General features: G+C 39.3%; 1 protein-coding gene across 18 annotated transcripts in view; it reads left to right on the top strand.

Moving 5' to 3' along the window:
* The window catches only part of ANKRD7 (ankyrin repeat domain 7), a 184049-nt gene that overhangs the window by 18080 nt on the left and 149024 nt on the right, over positions 1-16945 (top strand). For 16 of the 18 annotated variants that reach the window (XR_005590376.1, XR_005590372.1, XR_005590374.1 and 13 more), the window contains exons 5-7: positions 241-378; positions 5782-5930; positions 14920-14970. Coding sequence is in view for 14 of the 18 variants with exons in the window: in XM_039509027.1 (XP_039364961.1) it covers positions 241-378; positions 5782-5930; positions 14920-14970 (338 nt within the window). In the remaining 4 variants the exon portion in view is untranslated. The remainder of the gene's footprint in view (positions 1-240; positions 379-5781; positions 5931-14919; positions 14971-16945) is intronic. The other 2 variants (XM_039509062.1, XM_039509053.1) reach the window with 1 other exon arrangement.

Below are 16945 nucleotides of genomic sequence, written 5' to 3'. Positions count from 1 at the left end.
ATTCAAACATATCTTCTATATTGTTAGTGTTCTACTAACTTGTAAGACAGCTGAGTGCAGTAGTTTATTTTCTCTTCTGTTTACGCTTGAGTCTAAATTTTTTTGGGTGTCTTGTTTTGATTTTGTTTGACTTGCGCTAGGAAGAAAGATTAATTATTTTTGAGAACAAATAGAGATTAAAAAAATGAAGATGAAAGATCATATAAATTGATGTTAAATGTCATCTTGTGGTTGTTTTAGAACACCCCTCATGATTGCTGCCTCTGGAGGAGAGCTTAGTTTAATAAAAGTTCTCCTTCAGTATGGTGCTGACGTTTCCCATAAAGATATAAATGGATGGACATCTGAGGACTATGCTATTATTGGTGGATACTCTGGGTAAGTTTTTACACCTCTTTCAAAACTGTGAAGTCAGAGCTGCAGATTTGATAATAAAGTCATTGGTAGCAACTCCATAGTTTAATACTGTATTGAAATTTTAATTTCAAGTTTGAAAAATAATTCCTCTGTTTCACACCTCAGTGATTGAATTTAGTCTTCAAATTTGGCATGATAACTTGTCAAAAGACAGTTGAAAGTTCCGTGTTGATAGAACATTCAATATTTATATGTATCTATTTAAAATCTTGAGATATTCCTCCACAAAAAAATCTTTGTTAAATTGGAATTTAAGTTGCTAGACTGCATATTGTGCAATACAAAACCTAAAAAGCAAGGAAATAAGCAGTTAAATCATTCAGCATTGCATCTGGATTTCATCTGTCAGTTCTCCATCTCAACCTCAACAACTAATATAATTAACCTGTAGAACTCATTGCTACAATAGATCATTGAGACCACTAGCTTAGTAAGGTTAAAAAAGATTAGATGTGAATGAGAACGTGCACAGACTAGATAAGATACATTTTTGAAAAGGTATTGTCATATGTCAGGACATAAGCCAACTAGTAGCTGATGAGTATTAGGAATAAAATTCCCTTAAGGATGGCAATTCCATGGTTGTCTGCAAGAACTGGCCACAGTCAGAGACAGGGCACTGAAACACTGGTCTGATCTAGTATGGAAATTCCTATTTTCCTAGAAAAGAATAAATATATCCATAAAGTTTTAATCATCTACCCCTATCAGAGACTCTTGCAGGCTTCCTAAGGTCCATGAGGTATCTGGCTGCTCCAGGTAGCATTTACTACCCTTACTGACCCCCTCAGTTCCCAGTGTCTCGTAGAGTTTCTTGCCATTTAAGCATTAGGAATTCCTCATAGCATTGAGATGATAATACTTAGGTTTTTTTTAAATGAAGTAAAACAAAATTGTTGAAGTTTTAACAGGTTTACAAAGCCTTGCTGGGTAAATATCAGAGACTAAATTATTACTAAATTTTAAGCCTCCTGATCGTACATTTGTTACAAAATGTCAACAAAATGGGGTTAAATCTCGTTTCAGTTGCACAGAAGGACTAGGGAGGGATGTCTGTTTTCTCCTTTACCTTTGCACTGGCTATAAATCCTTTTGCACAGAGAATAAGGACAAACAAATCTATCATAAGAATTAAACTTGCAGTAACACATCAGAAAATAGCTTCATATGCAGATGATGTAATATTATTTTTTTTATCTAAACTAAATATTTCCCTAAAATTAGTTTCTAAAGAAATCCGTGAGTTTGGGAAAGCATCTGGATTTAAAGTAAATTATGCCAAATCTGAAATGCTAGCTAAAAACTTGTCAGATTCTGAAAAGCAATTCCTTTAGAAAACATTTTGGTACACATGAGAAACAAGTTCTATAAGATACCTGGAAATTTAGATCTCAAATAGCCTAGATGCGCTCCAAGATTTAAATGTCAAACAACTACTTCAGCAAATTAAAAAAAGATCTGGAGTGCTGGGTTGGAAGAGACCTCAGGAGGTCATATAGTCCAATCCCCTGATCAAAGCAAGACCAACACCAACTAAATCATCCCAGCCAGGGCTTTGTCATGGGCTTGTTAGAATTTATGTGGAATAAGAAAAGACCAAGAGTGAATGCAGATACACCTCTACCCCAATATAACGCGACCCAATATAACATGAATTCAGATATAACGTGGTAAAGCAGCGCTCCGGGGAGGTGGGAGGGGGGCACAGGGCTGCACACTCCGGCGGATCAAAGCAATTTCGATATAATGCAGTTTCACCTATAATGCAGTATGATTTTTTTTGGCTCCCGAGGACAGCGTTATATCGGGGTAGAGGTGTACTTTGTACAGACCCATTAAACAGGCTGTGCTATTGTGACAGATTTTTGTTACCAATCTGTCTGAAGGCGTTAGTTGATCGGGCTGATGCCTCAGGATCTTTTCAGGGAGGAGATGACAAAGCACACCAAGGGTCTAAGTTTAAAGCTTTATTGATAAAATAATAAAATGACAGCAGAGAGTGCTGGGAATGCTCTCACATCACTCAGGGGAAGAAAGAAAGCGTCAATGCCTCAAGCCCTAACCCACTTTCATACACATGCACGACCCAGGTTGTCCAAGAATCTGCTGTGCTCTCCGAGTTGCTTTATCTCTCAGGAGGATTTTTAAGTCCTGGGTTCATTCGCTCTCACTGTTCTTGCTGTTATCTCTCCAGCTCTGCTTAACTTAGTTCTTCTCTTTTCATGGCTGGGCAACTGCTGATTTATTTGAGCCCATAACCTTGGGCTGAGGCCAGCGTCTTATCTTCAGACTGAGCTTGCTAGCTGCAGTGTTGAGTTAACTCGTTCTCTGCTCTTTTCTTCTGCTTTCCCCTTTTTCGGCCTCCTGTAACCTACAAAGGAAACTTCCATTCACACACCTTTGACCCTCCCCAAAATGCTTTGCGATGCTAGCAACAGCATTAGCAATATACAGTGCTGATCTGCCTTCCCAGGGGACTCCCTGAGGGAGGGGGCCTTGGGGTGTGACACTACCTTTTCCAAATATTGTGTGGTAATGTCAAGCCAACCAGCTCAAAGAAATAGTGTATTGAGAGCTCTCTAACTCAGCCAAACACTGGGTCTTTATTGAATAAGAAAATTTTGGCCATGCAAACATTGTTTAGGCTACCATTGATTAATAAAAAATTATGCCCTCCAGAAATTCATACACATCCTTTAGCAAAGGCTACTCTATGGATTTATGATAGAAGTAGATAAATTATTTTCCCTCACTGATGACACCCATTGCAAATAATCCAGATCTTAACCAAAATCATGAATGAGAGAGCTTGAAGGATTGGGAGAGCCATGAAATATATAAGGTTGGCCTGCTATTAAATGAAGAAACTTCTGTTTGCTACCTCTGTACCACTTAAAATTCACCTTTTGTAGTTAATAAACTCATTTCCTGTTTATAATATAACCCAGTTTATGTAATTTCTAACGGGGTGGGGGAGCCAGAAGTTGTGTATATATCCCTCCACATTGAGGGTAGGGGCGAATTTCATAAAACCTTTGGGTTTGTACCCTGTTAAGGGAGTGGGCACCAGAGTGCTGGGGCAAGCCCCTAAGCCTGAATCTTTCCAGAGTGGATCTCTATCTCTCTGTGCAGCTGGGCATGGCTCTGCCTATGTGATTGGCTGGAAGAGGCTTGTGAGCCTAGTCCAGCAAGACCAGGTAAAGAGGACCCAGGCTGGCAGAATAGACCGACTCAGTGGCATCCTAACACATCTGGTGGCATGCAGAGGGGCGGGGGGGCCTAACTGTCACAAACTCCACTCCGTCCTATTTCTTGTTCAGCCAATCGCTCAGACAAACAAATTTGTTTACATTTTCAGGAGATAATGCTGCCTGCTTCTTGTTCACAATGTCACCTGAAAGTGAGAACAGGTGTTCTCATGACCCTGTTGTAGCTGGCGTCACAAGATATTTACATGCCAGATGTGCTAAAGATTCATATGTCCCTTCATGCTTCAATCACAATTCCAGTGGACATGCGTCCATGCTGATGATGGGTTCTGCTCGATAACAATCAAAAGCAGTGCGGACCAATGCATGTTCATTTTCATCATCTGAGTCAGATGCCACCAGCAGCAGGTTGATTTTCTTTTTTATTTGTTTGGTTCTGTAGTTTCTGCATCGGAATGTTGCTCTTTTAAGACTTCTGAAAGCATGCTCCATGCCTCCTCCCTCTCAGATATCGAAAGGCACTTCAGATTCTTAAACCTTGGGTCGAGTGCTGTAGCTATCTTTAGAAAACTCACATACCTTCTTTGTGTTTTGTCAAATCTGCAGTGAAAGTGTTCTTAAAATGAACAACATGTGCTGAGTCATCATCTGAAACTACTGTAACATGAAATATATGGCAGAATTAGGGTAAAATAGAGCTGGAGAGCTGCAATTCTTCCACAAAGAGTTCAGTCACAAATTTAATTAACACATTATTTTTTTATGACCGTCAGCCACATGTCCTCTGGAATGGTGGCCGAAGCATGGAGGGGCCTACGAATGTTTAGCATATCTGGCACGTAATTACCTTGCAATGCCGGCTACAAAAGTCCCATGCGAACACCTGTTTTCACTTTCTGGTGACAATATAAATAAAAAGTGGGCAGCATTATCTCCTGTAAATGTAATCAAACTTGTTTGCCTTAGCGATTGGCTGAACGAGAAGTAGGACTGAGTGGATTTGTAGGCTCTAAAGTTTTACATTGTTTTGTGTTTGAGTGCAGTTATGTAACAAAAAATAATTCTACATTTGTATGTTGCACTTTCATAATAAAGAGATTGGACTATGGTACTCGTATGAGGTGAATTGAAAAATACTGTTTCTTTTGTTTATCATTTTTACAGTGCAAATATTTGTAATAAAAATAATATGAAGTAAGCAGTGTACACTTTGTGTTGTAATTTAAATGAATATATTTGAAAATTTAGAAAAACATCCAAAAATAAATTTCAATTGGTATTCTATTGTTTAACAATGCAATTAAAAGTGTGATTAATCGCAATTAATTTTTAAAATCATGATTAATTTTTTCAGTTAATCGCATCAGTTAATTGCAATTAATCGACAGCTGCATAACACCCCAGCACACCTGTAATTTTTTTTTCAAATATTAAGATTTGATAGACATGCCTGGCCTGTTAAATATGAGTCATCAGAGATTTCACTCAATTTAATAGTCACTAGGAACAGCATGTCATAGGTGTTGTAATGATACTCTATAAATATGGTAACACCCTGTTAAATAGAGACATCTGATAACTATATTCCTGTATAATGTCTCTTTAAACAAAAGCTCATTATTATTTTGTTTGATATTTACATGGAAAAGACTTGCAAACCTGTTAATACTTCCTAAATAAATAGTTTAGGTTTGTTTGACCTTTTTTTAAACATTAGAAAGTCTTTATGCTTTAATTGCCTAAAGGTTTCAAAAGTGCCTAAATCTCAATAAAAGTCAATTACATGCTCTGGAAAATTTTATCCACATTCTCCATTAACTCACACCAAGAAAATCCCATCACACCAAGATTATGATTCTGCAATTTGATCTGTATTTGAGGAGCTGCATGGACATCAGTGGAACTCCATGCATGTTTAAGGGTCTGCCGATGCAGATTAGATTTCAGGATAGGTATCTAAATTATTAAAATACATATTTAAAATGTTACAGTTCACAGTTAAAATTTTAACAATAGTCTCTAATACAGTGAAATATTGTACATAATCTTTTTAGACCCCACCATGAATAATGGATGTTATTGTTCTAGTAAATATTATATATTTAAATATCATATTACTGTTTCCATAATGTGTTTTCTTTCTGTCTATGGGTAGTCTTAGTAAACAACTTTCTGAGTATGCCAACTGGAAAAATGTAGAAAAACCTTCTCCAAACAATACAAAAGGCATGTCGGTGTTTAGCAGTCCAGACAGGGTTGGAGATGTTGGTTTTGCTTTGGGAGCACCTGCTACAGATAAAGAAGGTAGGATTGTTTAAAAAAAAAAAAATTAAATGAAATGAAGAGTCAGTAGCTACTTTACTCACGTCTTGTTAAAACTGGTTTTTAGTCATCCAGCAAAGGAAAGAGAGTGACCAACCTAGGAAGTTTTGTACGCGCTCCCACCTCTCATTAGTTGGCTATGGATCTGAGCAGATTCTTGTTGCATCGCCTGTGACTGGTTGTGACCTGTCTTGCCAAAGGATTGCAGCCTCCTCCCGACTAGATCTCACTAGGATATATACAAAAAAAATTCTGCTGCTTAAAAGTATGGGAACTGAAATATTGTATTTGTTCAGGCAGGTAATTTTTCCTGCTGCCTATTCACTTCTGATGTGGTGAATCTGCTTACAGAAAACTGCAGATTAATCCATACATTAAGTCAGGAGATTTCTTCTTTCTGCAGTAAGGAAGTGATAGAGAAATTCAGTATAAGAACACATGGCTCTATATTTGGCTTCCACTGAATTTGCCTGTGTATATAATATATGTGCAACCTTAATTAGGCTGTTTAAAATAGGAGTGGGTTAACTTTTATTTGTCACCTTCAGTCACAGTTTTCTGTTTGTCATAACTAAGCTGTTGTGAATTTTGTTATGATATTACAAAGTATTATGGCTTTGTGTAAACAAACTCATAAACAGGTTTTGTGTATACATTATGTTCTTTAAAATAATTAGGTGCATTGTTGGACAAAGCTTTGCTTTGTTTTTGGTTCTTACATAATATCATTTTGTAAACTAATGTTTAATTTAGTTAAGTAATGCACTGAGTAGAAGCACAAATTATGAATAGTGACATGATCAGGAAATTATATTTAATATCTTTATATGGCAAAAGAAGCCATTAAGGAATTTACAAAATCTAATCTACAACTACAAGCCTCTGAAGAACTAAAAATAGATTCCATAAACAAAATGTATTTTCCCACCTCGAAATCCTCCTTTACCATGTAAAGTACAAGTAATATAAATCACTCAGGTTTATTATTTTAAATTAAGATTTCATATTGTTTATGATATTAATGCATAATCATTAAATGTAACAGTGTGGTGAATGGACACAGCTGCTATCATTCAAATGCAGCAAATCACACAATTTTTGAAAATTTTGAGGAAGTATGTGAGCAAAGCAAAACACAGCAAGCTCACCCTTACTTTTTTTCCTTCCCAAAAGCCTAAACCAAATTTAGGGCCAAATCCTGTTGCAGCCCTGCTTAATGGCATGGAGCTGAACTCCTTGGTCCTGCCCGATTCTGTATGTGGAGTGCAATATGTGCTGGTATCTTGAAGAATTAAATCTTGTGTTTGGGGCTCTGCACACCACCCACACACACATCAAATTTTAGTTCCCTCCCAAAAGACTGTGATGCGGCTCCTGGTCTTGAGGGTTTGACGGCTAAAAGCAGTGCACATGACTACTGATCCTGTAGTGAGAGGTCTCAGGACTGACAGTCACACATGGAGTTTGTGTGTTTCAAAGAACAGTGCTATCTTATAGTTCCAAAATGGAGCTACTGGCTGGGAGGGAAGGATGAACCTTTGGGCCAAATAATACCTCCATCTCCTGGGAAATTACTGTTGTCTGTGGAACCACCTGGTATTGCTATTACAGATAAGCAGAACATGAATGAAGACTTATCTTAGTACCCACATACTGTACATACCTGAATAAAAACATTACAGCTGAGAGAAAAAGGCTCATGGAAGAGTATACCATCCCCCAGTTTACTGAGCCCAAGTCTCAAGGTTCATTTTTCTTCTTTGGTTGTGATGGCACTTAAATGATCTTTCTGAACCACTTCTCTCCTAATGTTGCATTTCTGAAGCGGTTAGTACAGGTGTGTGATGGCACTGACGTGTGGAAATGCAGAAGGGCTGTCTGGATATGTGACGTTTATTTGAGTTCTTGGTCTCCTGAGCAGCTCTGGCAGCTGTGACTGGAAAGCAGGCTTGGACTCTGTCTGCACCCTGTTCTGCATACTCAGGATCATTCACACTGTTGCAAAGCTAGAATAATCAGGAATTGGGATCTAACATGCTTTCTACAAGAGATTAGAATTTGGCTTTTGAAGTCTTTGCAATAAAAATAAAAGGAGGTAATTTCACCATTTGTCCTTTAGTTGAGAATATGCTATTAGATCAGCAGTTTGTCATATTCTTGTATATGTGGGAAATCTCATGGCCCATTTTGGTCAATTTCACGTTCACAGGATTTTAAAAATCATAAATTTCATAATTTCAGATATTTCAATCTGAAATTTCAAGGTATTGTAAGTGTAGGGCTCCTGACCAAAAAGGAGTTGGGGGGGGAGGGGGCATTGCAAGGTTATTATAGATGATATCCTTACTTCTGCACTGGCGGTGGCGCTGCCTTCAGAGCTGGGGAGCTGGAGAATGGTGGCTGCTGGCTGGGATCCCAGCTATGAAGGTAGAGTTGCTGTCAGCAGCAGCAGTGCAGAAGTAAGGATGGCATTGTATGGTATTGCCACCCTTACTTCTGCGCTGCTGCCTGCAGAGCTGGTGCCTCAGTCAGTGGTGTAGCCAGGTTCTAACATCAGGGGGAGCAAACACATAAAAAAAGGTGCCATCCAACATATCAAATTACTAATTACATGCTTTTAAATTCATTATGCATATTTATTTTCTACTTAAAATAAAAACACAAGAATGATACTGTTTTACAAGTACGTGAGCCCACTTGACAAATTTTATTGTCCTTGGGTCTGGCTTCCATCCCCTCTCCAACTGTTGCAGCTGTCTGGAGGTGCTTGCCCTCCATGACTTCCTCATTCACACCAAGTTCATTCAACAGTGCAATTGATTAAGAGTTAGGGGAAGATCTTGTTCTACTGCTAGCAAAAATACATTTTTCTTTTATTTTATTCTATCCTTAGGGGCTATAACATTTATACTGAGATTCAATGCAAAGTTTCTACATGAGGCTTTGATACAGAGTTTCATGAAAACAGAGGTCCCACGTGGGTAGACCCACTACAAGGTTATATGAAGAGGCACAATGTGAAGTCATATGAAAATTATCAGAGATTTATCTACAGAAGCCAATCATTGGGGAATCATGGGGGGGGGGGGGGGAGAGGCAGGGCTGGCTGGCCCTGCTGCTCTCCTGTTCTACAGGAACAGAGGTGACTCTAGGTACCAGACCCATCAATCCATCACCTCTCTCCAGTGCGCCATTCAGTCCAAAAAAAAACAAAAACAAAAAAAACCTCCCAAGTTCCATTTACTGCAGTAAAATGTCTTCAAAAGATCAGACAAAGGTATTACCAGTGACATGTGTAGAATGTCAACTACAATCCCATTCGGGAAGGCAGTGAGCAATTCCAAGTGGCTGAAGGCTTAGTACAGGGAGGCAAGAGAGATGCCTGAGAGCTCGGATTAGGTCTCTGGGTTTTATTGGTGGAGCCTAAAAGAACCTGTGGTGATGGGTGCTGGGGAGCACCCCACCAACCCAGATATGCAGGGGGACTACATGACATGTGAGAGGGATTCAGTGGGGACCAGGCCATCTTCTGTGCTGGCATGGGGGAGGGGGCTGATCCTGGATGTATTTTTAATGAAAGCGGGGTGGAAATCAGATTCACTCATCTATGGGTGTAACCATTGGGTAGGCTGTGGTAGTGCAGTGCCCCCTAGTGGCTGGTTCCACTTACTCACAGCCAATGAGGTAGTTCCCTTGGCTCAAGCGGTTACAGGTCCAGGGTACAATCTCTGGGGCGGGGGGTATTGTAAATATAGCATTTAAAGCAGCCAGTCCTGCTGCTGCTAGAGAAAACTCAGCTGCCATCTTGGAAAGGGTGGGGTGCAGACATGAGCTCTGGAGCATTTGCCATTATTTAGGGGGCATCTGCAGCTTAGGGGATGGGCTTCTAGATAAGGCAACAGACTGGGTCTTGGGAGATGTAGGTTCAGTTCCTGCCTCTGCCACAGACTCCCTGGGGGGACCTTGCATGAGTCACTTAATCTCCCTGGGCCTCAGTTCCCTATCTGTAAAATGGGGATAATACTCTATCCTCTGTCTGTTTGGAGTGAGGGGACTGTCTCTTACTAGCACAATGGGCCCTCATCTAGCTGGAGCCTCCAGGAGCTACCTTCCTAATACCAGAAAGGTTTTTTCAGACCATATAGGCCCTCTTCCATAAAGGTGACCTGAATGAGTGGAACAAGAAGGGGTCAGATGGGGTATAATCCAGAATTCATTTGCCACTTGTGGTTGTTTTGCATGTCAAGTCATATTTCTGCATTTCAGTGTCCAGACTATACAGAGTCTCAGGATATTTTTATTGTTGTATTTTTAGCTGTCTCTGCTAGTTTTAAGAGACTTTCTCAGCTTGTAATAATATGAGAAAATCAAATTCTCTTGGTTTCCATCTCCAAGAAAATCAGGGGCCTGATCCTGTATTTTTTGTGGAACCAAGACTCCTGTTGAAACATATGGGAGTTCTGAGTGCATGGAAAATGTTGGACAGTGATCTACCACACAACTCAAATTTTGACCCAAGATTTGATTTGTAAAAACAAGGCCAGCAGAGAGATTTGGAATGAATTTTTCTGAGCTTTCTAATTGAAATAGTTTGGGTTTTCAAACAAATAAAGGTTCCCCTGCAGTGTTAGCAACCCAAACTTCACAGCCCTGCAAACCCTACTGTAAACAAAGGTGGAACTGACTTTATTGATCTGCAGCTTAGGGGATGGGCTTCTAGATAAGGCAACAGACTGGGTCTTGGGAGATGTAGGTTCAATTCCTGCCTCTGCCACAGACTCTTGTCAGCATTGAGAGAAATGCAAAAATCAAACAACATAAATAGTGACAGGTGAAATGGCTTTATGTTTCTAATATTCAATGTTCTTTCCTACCAGATTGCTGTTTTGTTTCCGCCCGGCCCCGCCTCGACTCCGTCCCCTCCCTGCCCCATCGGACCCCTTCCCAAATCCCCGCCCCAACTTCGCCCCCTCTCTGCCCCTGTTGGACCCCTCCCCAAATCCGTGCCCTGGCTCCGCCTCTTCCCCAGCACACTGCGTTCCCCCTCTTCCCCCCCTCCCTCCCAGGCTTGCCACGAATCAGCTGTTTCATGGCGCAAGCCTGGGAGGGATGAGGCTGAAGCAGAGCCCAGCGGCCCACTCAGGAGCGGAGGCGGAGGCGAGCTGGGTGGGGACCAGGGAGCTGGGCTGCCAGTGGGTGCTCAACACCCACCAATTTTTCCCCGTGGGTGCTCCAGCCCCAGAGCACCCTAAGGCGCCTAAGGCGCCACTTTTGGAGATTGTGGTCAGTGGGGGAGCGGCTGCTTCCCCTGCTCCCCTCCAGCTACGCTCCTGGCCTCAGTCAGCAGCCGCCACTCTCTGGCCACCCAGCTCTTAAGGCAGCGCAGAAGTAAGGGTGGCAATACCTCAACCTCCCCTAAAATAACCTTGTGACCCTCCTGCAACTCCCTTTTGGGTCCAGACTCCCAATTTGAGAAACGCTGGTTTTCCCCCATGAAATCTGTATAGTATAGGGAAAAAGCACATAAAAGACCAGATTTCACAGGAGGAGACAGGATTTCAAGGTCCGTGATGCATTTTTCATGGCCATGAATTTGGTAGGGCCCTACTCATTAGCCAGTCTGATGCTGCTGCGTTTCAAGCACCAAGTCATTATTGTAGTGAAGGGGTGTGATTATGTATTCCTTGTTTCTTCTTTCTTTGCCTTTCTCTGTTTGCAAACTATTGTTAGTAATGAATAAAGTAAGTTTCTTTAAAGAAACACTTTGTAGGATTCCTTATCCCAAGGCTGTTAGACCTCCCCTTTCTCTTAAGGTTTTTTTTGTAGGATGGATCAGGAGCTAGGTCCTTACTAGCTGTTGAGCACCATCCTCTACCTACTTTAAATACTGTTATAAAAACAGCCATGTAGGTCTTTTTTGACCAAGATTGTCAGAGGAGCTCCCCATAGGAGTTTGCTTCATCAGCTGCTGTTCTGTCTCCTCTCTGGATCCCAATGATGCCTTATTGATGTATCCTTTCTTATTCACACCCTGCCTTCCAGTTGGGTCTGGTCAGGTGTCCAGGTGGTGTTTCAACAACTACTTTTTTTAGTGCCTGCTTTGTTGCATTGACATAATTAGTCTTAAGTCAATGAGAGCTATGAGGATACAATATACCTGAAAATCAACCATATGTATCTCAAGTTGGGCATTTAAGAACTGAAGTACCCCAAATTAGTGGACACTTAAAACAGCTTGGGCCTTAACTTCTTGGTATATCATGATCATTCTCATTTGTAAGGTAGGGAAAATGATCATCAAAAAACAAATAGGACAAAACGGTTAAAAAGGATTACATTTTTCCCCAACCAGCTCACATATTTTTAAACTGCTTTAAGGTCCATAAACTGCACTAGACTGGCAAACTGGTACAAATGGTTGTAGGATCAGAAAACTTTCTTTTAATTATCCTGGACAGATGACCTTAATTAAAATAAATAAAATGGAATTAGATTTTAATATTTCTCTTCAAGAGCTATACTCTGTAAAATATGTGGAAAGTAGAGTCGCTGTAGTTTAATAAAAGATTTGGGGTGGGGCGGGGAAGAAAGCATATAAGGAATTAGAGAACAATTTGATGAGGTTCAAAGACCCAAAAATGCCCCTGTTTGCCACTTTGTCACTATTTCCTTACATTCTTCTACCCTTGTGCCCTTACTTCTTGTTGGAAAAAATGTTCAGAAAACTTGAAATTCTTTTTGCATTTTACCATGTCTGTTTTAATGTTTTAAATTTTTATCAAAACAATTCTTAAATGTACTGTTTTGATTGATCATTGCCAGATTCAGTAAAAACTCCATTTGGGCAGAAAAACATTTGATTAGAATACAAACTGTGTACGGGTCATGACAAATTCTACTAATTTTTAGTATCACTTTGTAATGTAAATTAAGCTAATGTTTTACAAATTGTGATTGATTAGGCACTACTTTATCTCAGAACCTGTAAACATGGTTTATTTTGTTTATTTTGGGGATCCTTAATGTGTACCAAATTCACGGCTGTGAAAAATGCATCACAACCGTGAAATCTGGTCTCCCCTGTGAAATCTGGTCTTTATTATACAGATTTCATGGGGAAGACAAGCGTTTCTCAAATTGGGGCGGGGGGGTTTCAGTATTGTTATAGTGGGAATGCAGTATTGCCACCCTTTTGCGCTGCCTTCAGAGCTGGGAGGCCGGAGAGCAGTGGCTGCTGGCCAGGCACCCAGCTCTGAAGGCAGCACACTGCCAGCAGCAGCGCAGAAGTAAAGGGTGGCAGTGCCATACCATGCCACCCTTTACTTCTGCGCTGCTGCCTTCAGAGTTGGGTCAGGACCCCTACAGTTATAACACTGTGAAATTTCAGATTTAAATATCAGAAAACATTAAATTTATGATTTTTAAAATCCTATGACTGAAATTGACCAAATGGGCTGTGTATTTGGTAGGGCCCTATTAATGTGCCTTAATTTTTCCTTATTTAACTGTTTAGTCTCTTTAAAAAAGTCTTTAAAAGACCGTCAAATAGATTAGTCAAAGATAATTACCAAATTCTAAGTTCAGTGCTCTGTCAAAGAAAAAAATGTAACTTTGGAAGGCCATCATGTTTATAGTGCTTGCCAAATAGCATGTCCATGTTCCCCTGCTATATCTGGGGATGTAGCAGAGTCATAGGGTCTTTTGTGTGGAAGTGCAGAGCCCCTGCATTGGCTCTGGGATAGCTGCTTCATTCTGATTTCTGCTTATGGCTACCTGTGGAGTTCTTTCCACAGCATGGAGCACTCTCAGAAAACTAATATAGCTCCAGTATGAATTACTTTTTTCAGAGTATTTCCTGTGGAGTTGGAGGTAAATGTGTGTCCTGCCCCTGTCCCCACCATACCTCTCCACACACTGTACACTCTTCCGACTTGTGAGTCTTGGGTAGGAGGAATTCTCTCACCACTTTCATATGGTTATGGACCGATATATGTAAAGAGGATCCCCTCCAGGCCCAGATTTGGGACAATAGGTAGGTCTTTTTTTTATTTCAGGTGTGCACAAATAAGAGACACTATTTTAAGGTGAGCTGCCTTAAAGCTACAACTTTATTAGCAAGTATTAGAAACATACTTAACCATGCCTATGGGGAAATGGTCTCAAACCACGTCACAACCGGAGAATGTGTCCTGATCCGAAGTGTGATTGCATGGCATCCCCAGTGCAAAAATCTCTTTCATTAACTCTGGACAATGGAGCTCACAGATTTAGCTTGCTGGCACAGACAAAACATCAGCTTTGGAGCACAGTTTTATGAAGGGAATTTAGGCCCTCCAGCAGGCAAACTTTATTGTACTGCACTGATGCTTTCCCTGCATTCCATGTATATGGTGAAAATAAACATACCTGCAATACATGGAATGGGTGCAATACATGGAATGGGTGCTTATGCAAACATTATATAATATGAAATGGGTGCTTATACAACATTATATAATGTTTGTGTGAGCACCCATTCCATGTATTGCAGGTATGTTTATTTTATAAAACATTTCTCTATCAGATTTGTACTTTACTACTGGCAATCTCTAATTCCTGCCTCCCTGAACTCATGTGGTTCTAGTCTGTCACATTTCTTCATATGTGTGGGTGTATACATTAGAGATTGCCAGTAGTAAAGTACAAATCTGATAGAGAAATGTTTTCATTTTAATATTGAATTGATGGTATTTCAAATAATAGAGAATAAGATGAAAATTAAACTTACTAGTAGGGTCTTAAAAGAGTCTATACAGATAGCATTTCTTGTTTGCTTTCAGCACTATCATAACTGCTCAGTAGATTAATAACAGTCAGTAGTTATGTATTTCTTTGTTTCATCTTCATATATGCATGTTTCTGCTTTACAACTTTATTTTCTGATTTCATTGTTTCATCTGTCCTTTCCATGCCTTTCCCTAAATGGAAATAGAAATGCAACAGTCTCCCAACCAGACATCAAGAACAAGAGATTCAGGGAAAGGTATTCCATAAGATAAGACTTCCAATGTGAAAATACCGAATTCAAATGTTTATACATATTTGATGGTTATTATTTTAGTGTGAATTCAAAAGTCCTTTAATGGCTTGATTTTACTTTTTAAATTGTTTTTTGTGGTGGTGATGTTATAGCTTTTGTTGTTTTGCAAATCTTTTAGAACTAATTAGTCAGTTCTGGCATTTGTCATGTAAGACTGCAGAATGTAGTGTGTTGTGTTATTAAGTAATAGGGTGTTCTTATTTAAATCTATTAATTTGATATTGCTCCAAACTTGAGATGGGCCTGAGCCAAAACTGTGGATATGAGCAACCCTCAAATACAGTTTGAATTTAGATCAAACACTTTATGGCTGGTCCGAACCAAACCCAAAGGTGTCTGAAACACCCTAAACTTGCAGCATGAATTTGTCTCTTGTCTTCTAAAGGAAAATCATAATTCATTATTTCTGTAAAATGTGTAACAATTATAGGTAACCATCAAGAATTGAGAACATTTTCAATTTAAAATAAATGGATTGCAACAACAATAATAATAGTCAAGACTCTCTTCTTCATAGCTGCCCCATCTCCTTCAGAAGAGACAATTGGTTAAAAATATATAATTTATCGGAATTCCTGCAAAATTGGGGCGGGGGAGGGGTTGTGTGTGTACTATAATCTTTTGGGAAAAACAAAATAAAAAATTAAATTTTCTGTGTCATTTAAAAAATTGTTTTTGAAGTCAACTATTGTAATAAAACTTCTGATTTTTTTTAAAAGGCATAATGTGACTAAAAGACTGATCAAAATCGCAGTGCAAAAAGAAACGTTTTGAAGAACAGTCAACAAACTAAATTATCAAATTTATAATAAAAATATTTAAAAAATGGAAAAAAAAATGTTGGGGGAAAGGATTGTTTTTAAGAGAGTTACTCTTTTTGAGAAAAGAACAAAATTCATTAAAAATATTTGCACTTACCTCCATTCTTGCTAATCAGAATTTTTTTAATCAGTGTTTCACCTATGCCCAGAGTTGAAGTTGCAACCATTCAGGCGTGTCTAGCAAAAACGACACAGCAGCTGTAAACAGTAAGGCAAAATATGAAAATTCTGCTGAGATTATGAAAAGATAGTCATCAATGTACCAACATTAATTCTGGAGTTATGAAGAATATAATTGTCATATTAAAAAAAGTTTATTTGTATTTTGTTTGGTTCTTACAGAGGACATGTATGCCTTGAGATTAACTTGGCCTATGCTTAAGTAACTAACATGTTGCTGTTAATTTTCAGTTTCCTGACTTTATTATTTTTATTTCAGTCTGTTATTTAAGACAGCTCTTTGCTATTTGATTTCCATGTTAAGGAGTTTAAAAAAAAAATTTCATGGAAAGTCACAAAAGGCATATTCATCACATCTTTTAACATAAGAATTACAAGAGTTAATGCACAATGATATCTCAAATATTAATTTTTCTGAACATAGAACAGTATTTATTTTCTGATCCTGGAAATTCCAGAGCTCCCTCAAATCTCACTAAAGTCAGTGGGGAATCTCAACTATTTGCATTCTAATTACGTCTTGGATATCCCTGTAGTAAAGGCCCAAATCCTGTACAAATGTAACTATGTTCTTAACTTTATGAACAGTGCGTAGTTCCATTTATTTCTATTCGACTACTTGCAATCTGTGAAGTTAAGCATGTCTTAATCTTCTGAGAGTCATGACCTAGGTTTTTATTGCTGACTAATTTATGGGTCCAATCTTTGAGTGTGCTAGAGCTGCACTCTGAATAGCTGGGAATGAGGATGCATAAGTGGTTTTCCACCATCTTTTGGCCTCCCCAGTCCTGGGGGAAACAAGGATCTAGTTTGGCCACTGTTGTATGTTACTGCCATTCCATTAGCGAAGGGTGGTTCAGAGCAACATGCTCTACTCACATCCCTTCTGTCCCTTTCTGTCAAGAGTGGGTGATGTA

Source organism: Mauremys reevesii, linkage group 1 (assembly GCF_016161935.1).
Source record: "Mauremys reevesii isolate NIE-2019 linkage group 1, ASM1616193v1, whole genome shotgun sequence".
Classification (NCBI taxonomy): Eukaryota; Metazoa; Chordata; order Testudines; family Geoemydidae; genus Mauremys; species Mauremys reevesii.
The sequence above is the reverse complement of the archived record's forward strand: the minus strand, read 5'-3'. Positions and strand labels throughout refer to the sequence as shown.